Source organism: Cladosporium halotolerans (genome assembly GCF_011745625.1).
Source record: "Cladosporium halotolerans strain TM138-S3 chromosome Unknown Sca30, whole genome shotgun sequence".
Lineage (NCBI taxonomy): Eukaryota > Fungi > Ascomycota > Dothideomycetes > Cladosporiales > Cladosporiaceae > Cladosporium > Cladosporium halotolerans.
Window position 1 is genome coordinate 205,065 of NW_027191481.1, and position 13,423 is coordinate 218,487.

The 13,423-nt window shown below is 54.9% G+C and overlaps 5 protein-coding genes across 5 annotated transcripts; 3 read left to right on the forward strand and 2 right to left on the reverse strand.

Annotated features, from left to right (window-relative positions):
- Positions 1–2,322: 2,322 nt before the first annotated feature.
- Positions 2,323–3,485, reverse strand: aps2 (AP-2 complex subunit sigma). The gene is made up of 3 exons (XM_069376010.1): positions 3,391–3,485; positions 3,029–3,329; positions 2,323–2,968 (listed from the first exon to the last, which is right to left on the reverse strand). Exons 1-3 carry the CDS (start codon positions 3,423–3,425, stop codon positions 2,867–2,869), a joined length of 438 nt encoding a protein of 145 aa, XP_069227104.1. The 5' UTR covers positions 3,426–3,485; the 3' UTR covers positions 2,323–2,866.
- Positions 3,486–3,820: 335 nt separating this feature from the next.
- WHR41_07406 (uncharacterized protein) lies at positions 3,821–6,157 on the forward strand (the record flags this gene model as incomplete). Its single annotated transcript, XM_069376011.1, has 1 exon — positions 3,821–6,157. One exon carries the CDS (start codon positions 3,821–3,823, stop codon positions 6,155–6,157), a length of 2,337 nt encoding a protein of 778 aa, XP_069227103.1.
- Positions 6,158–7,431: 1,274 nt separating this feature from the next.
- Positions 7,432–8,247, forward strand: WHR41_07407 (uncharacterized protein; the record flags this gene model as incomplete). The annotated part of the gene is made up of 1 exon (XM_069376012.1): positions 7,432–8,247. One exon carries the CDS (start codon positions 7,432–7,434, stop codon positions 8,245–8,247), a length of 816 nt encoding a protein of 271 aa, XP_069227102.1.
- A 52-nt stretch (positions 8,248–8,299) lies between these two features.
- WHR41_07408 (uncharacterized protein) lies at positions 8,300–9,769 on the reverse strand (the record flags this gene model as incomplete). Its single annotated transcript, XM_069376013.1, has 1 exon — positions 8,300–9,769. The coding sequence occupies one exon, from the start codon at positions 9,767–9,769 to the stop codon at positions 8,300–8,302; it is 1,470 nt and encodes a 489-aa protein (XP_069227101.1).
- A 428-nt stretch (positions 9,770–10,197) lies between these two features.
- Positions 10,198–13,322, forward strand: WHR41_07409 (uncharacterized protein; the record flags this gene model as incomplete). The annotated part of the gene is made up of 2 exons (XM_069376014.1): positions 10,198–12,096; positions 12,149–13,322. The coding sequence occupies exons 1-2, from the start codon at positions 10,388–10,390 to the stop codon at positions 13,320–13,322; spliced, it is 2,883 nt and encodes a 960-aa protein (XP_069227100.1). The 5' UTR covers positions 10,198–10,387.
- Between the last annotated feature and the right edge of the window lie 101 nt (positions 13,323–13,423).

Consider the following 13,423-nt stretch of genomic DNA (forward strand, 5'->3'; position numbering starts at 1 on the left):
GCTGGAAACACTCGCGCAATGTGATAGAAAGAATACATGGATTGAACCATGCTTCAGGATCGTCGTCATTCAATTGATTTGAACATCAGCGAGCTATCTTGTGGCTGAGTATAGCTTTCGCAAGGATGTTTTCAGTCACGAATGGAGTGGTCAACTCCGCCATATCTCTCATGGCGCCTTCACACAAGCAGATCAGAAGCCAGGAGTAGCGGACAGGAGCAGAAACCACCTTCTGAAGATGGAGCGCCGGACAAGGCCCTCAGAAGATGTGCTCCTACTCGTCTTCGAGTTCATACTCAGCGTCCTCGTCCTCGTCCTCGTCGGCCTTAGCCTTGACTACCTTCTTGCGGCCGCCCTTCTTCGGCTTCTTCTTCTTCTTCTCCTCCGGCGGAGAGAGGTACTCATCGTCGTCCTCGGCATCATTAAGAGCAGTGGCCTTGCCCTTGTGACCCTTCTTGGCGTTGCCGCCCTCAGCAGCAGCGGCCTTGCGCTTCTGCCAACGAGGTTAGTGAAGTTCCTCTCGGTTGAGTAATGATAAAATCCACCTTCGGCGTGGTAGCAGGAGCAGCCTCGCCGTCGTCGCCGGCAGCCTCATCTGCCTTCTTCAGCTTGGCCCTCTCCTTGTCGATCATCTGCTGGCACCCCTTCAAGGTGCGGCCTTCCGGCAGAGTGAGCTCCGGCCATGGGATCGTGCCACACTTAGCGATGATCTGGATGAACAGGGAGTTCTGTGAACGTGGTAGTCAGTGGCGCTGGGTGACGGTCAGATCTGTAGGCGCCGGATTTCCGTACCTTCTCAGACTCGCTCCAGTTCTTCGGGCGACCTTTGCCAGTCATGGTGAATGAAAGCGATGTGGTTGATGTTGTTGGAGTTCGTGCGAAGATGAGACAGGTGGAGAGGATGTGGGAAGCAAAGGACAAAACGGACGGTGAGGAGGTCGAGAAAATTTAGTAAGCGAGTCTCTCGTGAGTGAACAAGAGCTTTGGCCGTTTAGTCAAGTTGACTCGTGATGTGCTCTCGGACCCTGCATTTCACTTGCAGCTCACTCCTGCTTCACTTCGAACTTTTTGAGCTTGTGAAAGACATATGAAACAGTGTCCGAGACGATAAAATTCTCGCAAGTCGCCACTTGCTTTTCTCTTTGTTTGTCCGACACCTGCCACCTTTTCGAAGCTGAGAGTCATTGACGAAGGCCTTAGCGAGCATGGCCACACCAGCGTGGGAGTACAACGACGACCCGAGCACCTACTTCAACGAGGAGATGAACGATGCGATGCTGGATGAGAGCGATGCCTTCGGGATGGGAAATGACGAATTCGTCGATGCTCCAGAGCACCAGCCTCAGGAGGACGTCAGCATGAACGATATAGGCTTCAAGCAGCAAGATCCTGCTGAGGAGAACCAAGGTGATGCTTCGTCCTCCTACATTCTGTCTGGCCTGCCTCCCAACCCTTACACTTTCGATCAAAACGCTGCTCACTTGGAGCCCAAGGCAGAGCCGGAGGAAGAGCAAGTCAACGAGGAGCCCATCAAGCGCCAAAGACTCCGGGCTCGCTACGACCCTGCTTCCGAGCCTGAGGAGAAGATCAGCGTCAACAAGCAAACCGGTTCCAATGACTACGCCGCAGCATACCTCGCCGCTCTCAAGAAATTTCCGCACTCTAGCCAAAGCGACAACTCAGGCGAAAGCTCCGCCGCTCCCAACACCGTTACGCCTGCCATCCAGCAGCCTCTACAGCCTCTACCGAAGAGCCTCACAGCACAAGCAGAGCCCAAACTTGACAACCTTGTTGGCGAAAAGCCCTGGCTCGGCCCCGACGACATCCGCGACGTCTCCAAACCCATCCAGCGCGAAAAGCGCTGGCACGACAAGGTCGCACACCTGCACCCACAGGTCCCCCTTGCGCCGCACCGCTATTGGATTGGTATCCTCAATCCCAACGTGCTCCCGCGCAATGCGTGCAAGGAAACTCATTTCACGTGGATGAAGGGCAACCGGCTGACGACGGTCGAGACCGTGCGCAAGGTCTACGCCGCGACGACCATGCTCGAGCTTGTGTTTATGATGGGTGGCGAGAGGCCGGAGGATGGTGATCGGATGGAGCAGCTGGACCTCTTCAATGATAAAATTGTGCTCTTTTCGGTCGTTGAAGAGGGGACGCCCGAGTCAGTGGGGAGAAAGATCACGGAGGGGTTGGTAACGAAGGAAAGGGAGGTTATCGAGCTGCTCGATTGATTGGCAGGTGGAAAAGTGGATTGACGGGTGGACGAGTTGCTATGTGGCTTGATGGGTCGAGCCAGATGATGACATGAAGCGCGGCTACTTGACAGGCAAGACCTGTGTATGCTGGTTTGAATTTTCGATCTGGAATGTTTCTAGGTATTTAGCCTGCGAGTATAGCTGGAGGTCCACGGCCAGGAAATTATGCTACCAGAAGAAATGCAGTTACTGTCCCTCTGGCATGAAAGTCCAAACACCGTCTTTCACAGCCTCTTGCGTGTTCATCTACCTTACTGACCCGGCCTCACGGCTCAGCTGTCGTAGAGCCGCGGGACATGACCATCTTGTCTTGCACAGGAATTACGCCTTGGAGGGTATCATGCATAGTCCGAGCACTCACAGGAATCCTATCACTCTTTCGGAGGGTTCTTCTGCGCCCTCCAGAGCACATTCCTTCTGATGACATTAGGTTTTTCACTGTGGCCGTCTTGTGTCCCGGCTTCCCTTCGAGGCATCCATCGGCTCTCGAAGATCTTGAATCCCACATTTCCCTTCCATCCTTTCGAATCTTTGCGCCTCGGCGAGACGTGGGTATCATTGCTTCCGCCTCTTTGTATCTATTGGCACCTCTTCGTACGCCATTATCACTCAAGCTTGTCCAAATGCTCCAGTCGTGTGAGGACGACTTGCTTTGAAGTTTCTTGAATCTCGCCGGCTAGGAAGACTTCGTCCAAGATTGCGTACACCTTTCATTAACGTCAGCACTGATTCTCAACCCAGCAATTGCAAATCGCGTCCGCGCTCACCTTGTAGAAGTTGAAGACCAGGTCCAGCTCGCACACATTGCCGAAGAATTGATCCAAGACCTCGACGAAGAAGTGAATGGCCTCCAGATAGGCGAGCTCATTGTCGTTGGCATCTACGCATGCGCAGAAGAACAGGCCGGCGTAACGGCGGTAGACGACCTTCGAAGCGCCGCGGAACTCGACGAAGTTTGACTGGTGCTTTTGATCACGCGGCGCGACCAGGCGGTGGATCTCGCCCTTGAGTTTGATCTTCTCATCATCGTTGTAAGGGTTGTACCATTTGGCTAGGCGAGTCTTGCCTCTGGAAGGCGGCGGGGTTAGCGACGGGGGCTAAGGATGGATGGATACGTAGAGATACGCACTGCCGGTTTTGAATGAGAATGAATGACAACACCATCCTGACGGATTGTGCTGAAGCTGAACTTCAGTATTTGAAAGGAGACCTATCCAAATGCCCGAGTCGATCGTATGTCGTCGCGGCTTCGGGCCCCTCGACCCCAGAAGTGAGGTCGGGAGGACCCGCGAGGGCTCGGGGCTCGCAACTTCCTGCCGAAGCGCCGATTGGCGAAGATCATTTTGACTGACATTATTGCGCGACCAGCCTCTCGTGTCGACGGATGTCTACGCGAACGAGGCATTCAATTCGCAATGCGCAGTAAGATTCCTCCTTGACGTTGACTTACGTTCAGTGGGCTTTGATTATCCCCTACGCGCACGACAAAGTCACACTTGAACCATCTCTTCGATCCACCAGCCACAGTGTCTGTCTGGTTGGCGACAATGGAAGCAAATATGAAACCCACGCGAGTCGAAGTGCCGTTCTGGCCCACAAGTCCTGCCAACCTCAGTTGGTCCGCCGATAATCTGATTGCTGTTGGCGGCGGCGAGTCGGTCGCAATCCTTGTTCCTCAACTGGATCCAAAAGCTCCTAATGGTATTGCGTGGGACCAGATCGTCCAACGAGTCAGTCTATTCACTCAAGAAGATATCCCGTTTCACACTCCTTTTACCTCGGCAAACTGGTCGCTTGGGGAGGAACTCTCTCTTCGCCACGTTACAAGCCTTGCTTGGTCCGGACCAGGACTTGCCCAATTCGGCACTTGCGCGCTTGCAATCCTGCACTCCAATCATGCGCTTGTCCTCTGGGAATGCGTCGGCCGACCCCAGGTCAAGGATAGCTGGAAGCGTTGCCTAGTCGTCAACCATGCGATACGAACATATTATCAAACCAACAACACAGGAGACTTCGAAATGACCGAGGTGAAGCAGAGAATCCGCGCTTTCACTTGGCTCCCGGCAGTCCAAAAGAACCATCGAACCGTTTTTCGAGGAATCGATCCGCACTTGGAGCGACGCGAGCATTTCCTGGTCGTGTCAACGGATGGAGGAGACATATTTACATTGAGGGTTTCCTCTCCGTACGATATCCTGAATCCAGAAAAGCGGCGGTGGGAGGTCGAAATTGCGCATCGATTAGAGGTGTCCCAGACCGACGTCGAGTGGAGGCCCTGCGACAACGGGAATATCGAACTTCCGGGTGCGGTCGATCTCGCGTGCAGTGACTGGGACGACGCAGGCCAAGCGAAATTTGCTTACCTTGTGAAGGGGCGCCTGTATTTCTGCAAGGCCCACTACGAGGAGTTCGCAGAAATCGGTGTCCGCGTCGTGATGTCTCAACCACAAGAGAGCATACTATCTCTTACCCCCGCGTTAAAAGGACCATTGAGGTTTGCACCAAACTCGAACTCGATATACGTCTTTGGCCCGGACGCTATCATTAATGTTGACCTCGAGAACGACATGAGCCACGAAGCGCAAATCCATCACCTAGATGGCCGATGGGACGAGATCTCCGGTCTCACATTCACAGCAAATGCAGGCGGGACCCATGACCTACAGTTGGTGTCGCATATCTCTTCTGCCTCGTCTGGCACATCACGTCTTCCTCTTTCGCTAGAAGACACGCTGGATTCAAAAGAGCCTGATTGGCTTCAAGCGATTCAAGGAAGCAAAGCTACTTTCAGCGCATCCTATGATCTGGGGTCATATGTTCAAGAGCGTACATGGGGCATAGCAGCCTCACAGTTGGGAGACTTTGTAGCCACTTGCGTGTCTCTGCTCCCTGGCGACAGTCCCGCCCACTTCATCCAGTCTGAACAGAGAAGCGTGGTCACGATTACACCTGAATACAGAGATGAAAATTCTCCTTTCCCGATCAACGGTGGACGTTCACCACCACAAGATATATCCGCCGAATCCCTAATGTTCGAGCTCCGACAATACTTCAGTCGCAACGAAGAGCTCGACAAAAATGCCGAGAATAAGGAGACCATCAGGCATCTGCTGCTCAAGATTCTGGGCCTTTCTGACGACGATTTGAGCGCTCTGAGTGACATGGCTTCGCCTTATGAAGATGAAGAAATGAGCGACTCAATCATTGATTCTCAAACTCTTGACGGATATCTCTGCTACTTAAAGGCACGCTGTCTCTACGACCCTTCTATGTTCTTCCAGCGCGTGGACCACTTGCTGGACATCGTTGCGCAACGTCCACCTAAGCTTCAGCTTACGAAGGAAGACTACAACCACCTTGTCACAACTGTTCTGGCTTTGCCCACTCGTCTGCACGAGGTAGGCGCCCTGAGTAGCAAGATCAGTGCCGCCTACAAAGCTGTCAAGGCCAAGTTTGATTCTTCAGGAAGCGCCGTCGATCCTGCGATGACAGACTCTGCCACTCTGACCGAAACATGCAAAATCTGCGAGCGGGATATTGAGCTTGAAAGCCTCAAATGGTCGCGGTGTGCTAGTGGTCATCAGTTCTCGCGCTGCTGTCTGACATTTTTATCGATCATGGAGCCGGGCATCACTAAGAGCTGTGGTATCTGCCAGGCGGTGTATCTAAACGAGAACGTCTTGCCCGGATTGAAAGGGGCAAGTGCAGGTGAAGCGCAGACCGAGGATGATCCGTCGAAAACCGGCGGTCATGCGGAATCTTCGATGAACAATGGGAGTGGGCACCCCAATTCGCGTCATGCGGTTGCGCAGATTGAGCCGATTGCATCACTTGCAAGACTAATTTTTGCTGCATGTGATAAGTGCATATTTTGCGGCGGAAAGTTCGTTGCTTGACGCCTTTGTATGGCGTTGCGTGCCTGAGTGACCGTGTCGCTAGGCTTGGCTGCAATCTCAATGTGCATTCCTGCGCATTGCTGTTGTGGCTACGGCAACCACATGATCGCCTTAGCAGTCTAGCGCGTCCGACCATCTATCTCAGCTTGCGTTCATGGAACGATGGACAGAGTCGACTGCACACATCGGACAAGACTCAGGCTTCGGAAACTTCACAACTTTGGATCAAGTCAGCGCCTACTGTCACGCATTAACGATTGTATCCAATGGACCCTGGTATGGATTCGACCTCTGAAGTTGACGTGCGTCTTTCGGACTCGCCGCGTCGCTCGCCACATGTGACCAACTCTGTCACTAGTCCGGTCCGCAGCGTGCATCCAGACCTCATGGAATCGATCAACAATCAAAATGACTTCGGCGCGAGGACCACAGATTTCTTTGATGACACTACAAGTGAGGAAGACGTCTCGGGTGTGCTAGACAGAGAAGCCAGTGGTGTAGAAGCAAGTTTGATCGACAGAGGAAGGCATTCGCAAACCAAAAGACGCGCTTCGAAACACCACGCGATACCAAATGAACAGTTGGCTACAGACTGCCAGAAGAAAGGAAGGTCTACGCAACCAGAAGGTGATGGCTACCATAAACTCTCACCAGTACGCCTGCCGGAACGGGAAAGTCGATACACAGACGAGCCAGATACTCCAAGCACATCCTTCAACGGATCGATCACGGAGCTACTCCCAGGAGATCACGGCAGCAGTCCACCTACCTATCCGCGCCCAGCACGACTGTCCGGTTTCGGACGTCCTCACAGCACGGTAGAGCCTCGATCTGAGCCGGCGTACAGGTCCTCATCTGTGATGCCAGCGCCGGTAGCGAACAAAGTCGACCAAATGCTATCAGCTCATGCAATTGCACACGAAATTACCTTGAATGCACTCATGCGAGATGAAAATACGCTGCACAAAACCCTGGATACTTTCGTGCCCATGCACCCTGGCGAACGTGGCTCACTTCTCCCGGCTTCGCTTCGATACAACGACCCGAGGAGCCCTGGGAGCATGCGCAAATTCTCAGCACCCAGCGACACGCAAGGAACGCCCGGGACAGGCAGAAAGGTTCAGGTCGTTCCGCCACCTATCGATACTACCGGACCACGAAGATCTCTACCTGATAGTCTTGTTCGAACGCCCTACCCACTCGGGGGCGAAGGCGCACGTCACAAAGACCTGAGTGAAATGGTTGAAAGTGGGACCGAAGCAGAAACACCCACGATGGCCACAGAGAGTATTCTCACACTCAGCATAAAGCCAAGCGCCTCCAACAGTCGCCGTCGTGTTACTTCTATCATCATCCCGCCCTCAAACAACTTCTCAGCTGTCCGCACGGCCGGCACGACGGAAAAGGAAAAGCACTTCCGCGGCCTGGACTTCGACGACCAGGAATTCTTCCGTCAGCTCCAACAAGCCTACGCAAGTCTCGCCGGGCCGTGGAGATTCTTCAGCGCCAGGAGTCTCAAGCGAATGGTCGTTTCGGGCGCCGCTAGCAGGGCTGCGGATGCTGGTTACGGGTGGCTACATCAGCCCAGAAGCCCGCGCGAGCTTGCATTCAAGGGGTTGCAGGACACTTTCGGCGAAGACAAGATACTCGCGCATTACTATCGCCCGAGCATGGGTAAGTCTAGGTACGCATTCGTGCATTGGGCACACCGGTTGTCGGCTGCGGAGGCGCGACAGTCGTCGCCTAGAGACCAGGCGGGGTCGAGAGAGGAGAGGAAGCTGGTGCATAGGATTGAGCAGCCGGAGGGACTGGAGTTTGTGCTCTCTTGGTCAGTGAGGCGCGTCTCGCTTGCCTTGGCGGTTGTCATTGCCGCTAGCGTGGCGGCAGTGTTGCTGTGGGTCTTCCTTGGGCGAAGCACGACTCTCATGAACACAGATAGCGCCAATCCCGGAGATGTGATGGTCACTGATGGTGGCTTTCACAATGCTGGAGACCGCGTGGCGCCAGGCTTGGTCATGGGGATCTGCGTCTTGCTGGTCGGACTGAGTGGCATAGCAGGCTGGATGGGTGTGAGCTGCCTAGTGGCGTGAGGCACTTCCCTTCTGATGCGTGTAAATCTTTTCCTCTACAGACTTCTCGTAATCAATCTTCCAACTCGAATAACCGCCCAGCAACAGGCATCCACTCATCATCCCATCTCCTCTTCCCCTCTTCTAGCACGCCCTGTCTTAGCCTCTCCAACTCACCACCCTTACCGATAAACAACTCCTCCAGAATCCTCGTCAACTCCTCCGCACTCCCAAACCCGCGCCCATTGACGCCTTCCGTCACCAGCTCAGGCCACGCCTCGAACTCACTCCACCCCGCAACCGGCAAGCCCGTGCCGAACATGTCAACGACTTTCATCGGCAAATCCACGCCGGACGACGAAGTGTGCAAGCTTATGCCCAGATCCGCCGAGCCGAGAAGTGAAGCGTAATCTTCGGCGCTCAGCCACGCCGTCAGCACGACGACATTCAGGAGGCGCTTTTCCTGGTTCAGAGCGCGGATGCGCGAGAGGTAGTGTTCTTTCTGTGGACCCTTGCCGGTGATGATGGCGAGGATTTTGGGCAGGTGCGTTTGGTCCGTCGCGGAAGCGGAGTACGCGACTAGTGCTTCGAGGAGCACGGAGAAGTCTTCGTCCGGCGTCCAGGAGGTGGAGGAGACGATCAGGCGCCAGGTGCCTTTTTCGAGGTCAGGCGCGTACTGGGCTGTTTCCGGGAGTCGGTGCAGGAAGGCGGAGCGCTGGGCTTGCGTGAGGGGCTGGAAGTGGGCTGGCGGGCGGTCGTGTAGCGCTACGGCTTCGATGGCCCATTTCGATTTGAGCACGCGCGCCATGGCGTTCGTGACGGAGAAGTGCGCGAAGGCGCGCTTGGAGAAGAAGCCTTCGTACCATTCTGAGATTCGTACGAGAGGGTGGGAATCGCCCAGGCGCAGGGCGAGGATGGAGTAGCCGAAGTTGTGCCAGTCGACGACGAGCCGGGTCTTCCTGAAGAAGCAGAGGAACTGGGCGACGGCGAGTGTTGGAATCGAAGGAGGGTTCTGCACCAGCATCCATTTCGCTGGGGCGGTCTTGTATCCCAGAGCGTAGTAGAGACTCCAAACTTGGTGCAAGACTTTCAGCGGCGCGGTTAAGAGGAACAGTAGTTTGTTGCTCGTCTGTAGGTATTTTGGGAACGTTGGGATTGGGAGAATCGATATCAAGCGGTTGGCTTGAATATCGGGGTGGACGTCTGAGTCCACGTAGCCAATGATCACTGCCCTGCCTCCTCGAGCTGCAATACTCAAGGCGTGGTACTGCATGCGAGGACTGCGGCCAATGTCGCCGAGCACGACGACATGGACGGATGTATCGACTTTGAAAACGCCATTCTCGTCCTTATGCGCTTGATAGGACGCGTAGCCGGACTTTTCAGCGTCCTTCTTGTCTGCTTCAGTGAAGTCTGAATCTACAATTTCCCGCGGCTGAGATCGATCGTATATCTGCGGAAGAGTTGCAATGAAGATGGTCAAGGCCGTGGAGATGGTGACGGCCACGGGCAATATGAGCTGCAAGATGTCCAGCAGATCCATCCTGCGGCGTGGCGGTCCGTCCGTGGAGGTGATAGGATGACGTCCCAGTAGGCTGAATCAAGGCTCCAGGGCCGCAGGTCAGGGTTATTAACCAGAGTGGCCCGCCCGGTACGCTAAACCCGTCGCGACGGAGATCTGCGTCGGCCTCTCTCAAGGGTTCATGTACACGCTTTTGGCTACGAAGGTGTAACCGAGTAGAGGGCGGTATCTGGGTCTTTTGAAGTAAAAATTGCGAGATGCTTGGATTCCAGAATCACCCAGGTTTGGGAAATCTCCCTTTGCCGTTTGCGATCCACGATCACCCCAGAGATCTTTCTCCGCGGCAAGACTATTATCTGGTGTTTTGATACGCGTCCTTGCACGCCCCGTTTGAACTTGTGAACCGCGCTTGGGGGATAGGGGCGCCATAGAGATCTGTGCAGATTGTGAGATGGTTGTCTATCCCACCTTGATCCACTGCTAGCAACTGACGACGTGGTTTGGCTGCCGACGCTTAAACTGTGCACCAAACAGACACACCTCACGGTCACCCTGCAAACCTCATGGCGCGATAAGACTCAACAAAGCGACGCCGCCTCCCTCCTCCCACACACGCCGCAATCTCGCGATCCGCTGCCCATGGCTTCTAGCTATGCGCTTCCTCTAACCGCCGCCGGCGATATGGCGAGAAACCATCATGGTCACAGCCACTCCTTCTCCGGTTCTCAGCTCTCGCCTGCCTCTACCAACAACTCCTTCTCCAGTACCAATGGCCACGTCAGGAAGGCTGCCTCGAACGGCAGCCTTCTCTACACTCACGATGAGACAAGTCGAGAGAACAGTCCGTACCCGTCGCCGCAGCATGAGCACGATCATGCCCAGGCGTTTCAAACAAACATTGACGCAGCGCACACGAACGGCCACGTCCATGCCCATTCCCACGACCATGCCCACTCGCATTCGCACGACCACGCACACGGACACTCGCACTCCCATTCGCACAGTCACTCTGGATCGCCAATGAAGGGAAGAGCAAGAGGCGAGTCTGACCTTGGGAGGAGTGGGTTGAGTAGTAGCGCATACACACCAGGGCTCAGCGACATACCTGCTGCCTCTGCTTCATGGTTCTCTCTGCCCGAAGCGCTCACAGCCCTCCTCATTCCTCTGCCATACCTGCTGGCCTCGGCTGCGTACTCGTCGAACGGTGGAGCTGTGTCTCAAGACGCGTTTCCTCCGCTGTCAGCCTACGCGAAGCTACAAGAGGAGGTCCTGACGTCGACATCGGATCTCCCTTCAAAACAGCCTGGGAAACCGTCGGGTTTGGTTGAGGCATGTCAACTTGCTTCTGGGACATTGTTACTTGTTGGCATCCTGGCAAAGATAAGAGCTCCGGAAAGGGTATTGGACCGTCGTAAGGATGGAAACACCCCTAGACAGGCGCGGATTGCTCTTGATGCTCCCACATTGCAGTCAGTTACCATGCGGACCATGAGCGTCGGTTTTCCATTCTACGCGGCTATGAAGCTCGGTGGCATGCGGACAGGCCTTGTGTTGCTTGCGGCCGTGGCAGCCAACCTGACTTGCTTCGACAACGCGCCCGGACTCTCTCCGAGCCAATGGGTAAACCAGGCGATGAAGACGAAGCTCACGCTGGCCGCCATCGTGCTCTCCATCCTCTTTGACTTCGCTGGCTTCACGATACATACATCGATATCGGACTTGTTCCTTGGCTACGTGGCTCTCGCCATCAGCGTTATTTTGGTACACCCTCCGCTGCCCACTTCAAGTGGCCGATCTTCGAGCCAAACGGCTATTCGGACCGCTTCTCCTTTGACAAGCTCCAAAGGCGACGTCAATTTGACTCTTATTGCTGGTGGAGTGCTTTCTCTTGTCACTGTGTTCGCGTCTGTTGTGCAGTCAAAGTCACTTTTTATGCCCAAATCGGTCTTCTTCAGCACGTTATCGATTGTGACCGCTACTGCCGCCAACTTCCTCGCGCAGCCTGCAACTTTACGCAACACCACAAAGGCAGGCCTGGCGTTGGGCTGCCTTGTGACAGCAAGCTCCGCATTTCTATTCTCTCCTTCTCTCTGGCCCGGCACCATCTGCAATGGCGGGCTATCAGCGCTGGCATTTGCTGGCGTCATGTTTGACACGTCTTCTTCGCTCTCTTCTGGAACCGACCATACACACGATCACGCAAACAATGTCAACACCCGTCATGATCACCATGCTGACGGCGAATACTCTCCTTTCACACGCCTCGTGCTCTCAAAATGCGAGCCCGGTTCCCTCATACACAGCATCGTCATTGAAAAAGATTCCAGGCGCATAGCATATTTCACATGGTATGCAGCAATCCTCGCCGCGAAGAACTTGGGCTTTACTGACTGTCAATAGTTTAAATTTCGCTTTCATGCTCGTCCAGGGTCTGTATGGTTACTTGAGTGGATCTCTTGGTCTGTTGAGCGACACTGTGCACATGTTTTTCGATTGCTTAGGTCTCGTCGTGGGTCTGGGCGCTGCTGTTGCTTCGAAGTGGCCGACTAGCCCCGAGATGCCTTACGGTTGGGGCAAGCTCAACACACTTGCTGGCTTCGGCAATGGCATTTTCCTCATGCTGGTCAGCGTGGAATTTGTCTGGGAGGCTACTGAGGGTATTCTTGAAGGGAGGGAGCTGAGACGAGTGAAGGAGCTCCTTATTGTCAGCACGCTTGGATTTCTGGTCAACATGGTGGGATTGTTCGCTTTTGGGCACGCGCATCACGGGCACGATCATGGGCACGGCGGTCACGATCACGGACATTCTCACGGACATTCCCATGGACACTCCCACGGTCATTCTCACGGACACTCTCACGGTCATTCTCACGGACACTCACACGCGCACTCTCACGACCACGGACACGCACTTGATCACTCGCACGACCACTCACACTCGAACGGTTGTGCCCACGGCCACTCACATGACGACCACGCCAAGCACGCCCCTGCAGCCCACGATCATGGCCACCACTCGCACGAGCACAATGACAACATGCACGGCATCTTCCTGCACGTCGCCGCCGACGCCGGCGGCTCACTGGCCGTCATCCTGTCCACCGCCATGACGCTCTGGAAGCCCTGGTATCTCTGGGATCCGCTCGCGACCATCGTCATCGCCATCCTTATCTTCGCCGCCGCCGTCCCACTCGTCGTCTCGTCCGGCCAGAAGCTCCTCCTCGTCGTCCCGGACGATTTGGAGTATGCTGTTAAGATGGCCTTGCAGGAGCTAAGCGAGCTCCGCGGCGTCGTTGGCTACGCTGTTCCACGTTTTTGGCTTGATGATAGGGAGGCGCCGGAGGCGCACGATCATCACCATCATGGCCATGGACATGATCATGGGCATGACCATGCGGGCACGAAGCCGAAAATCTGTGGTGTCATTCACGTCATCGCTGCGCCGTACGCTGATCTCGAGGACGTGAGAGACTGTGTCGACGATTTGGCGCGCGAGCGCGGGATGGATATGCTTGTGCATGTGGAGCGGGAAGGCGAAGGGAAGTGTTGGTGTGGTGGGGGCCAGAAGACTTGATGTATTTTCCGTTGGTTCTCAGCGTTGCTTTTGTGTATGTTTGGTGTTTACATGTGGATGGAAATGGGCTTGGACATGGGCGCATTCGGGAAGGCTGAAGT

What these genes read in the sequence shown, in the direction of transcription:
- aps2 (XM_069376010.1), bottom strand. Translation starts at nt 3,425, where the DNA reads ATGGTGTTGTCATTCATTCTCATTCAAAACCGGCA. An exon ending in ATTCTCATTCAAAACCGGCA is followed by an intron (nt 3,330 to 3,390) that starts GTGCGTATCTCT and finishes GCCGCCTTCCAG; the next exon opens with AGGCAAGACTCGCCTAGCCA. An exon ending in TGGTCTTCAACTTCTACAAG is followed by an intron (nt 2,969 to 3,028) that starts GTGAGCGCGGAC and finishes CGTTAATGAAAG; the next exon opens with GTGTACGCAATCTTGGACGA.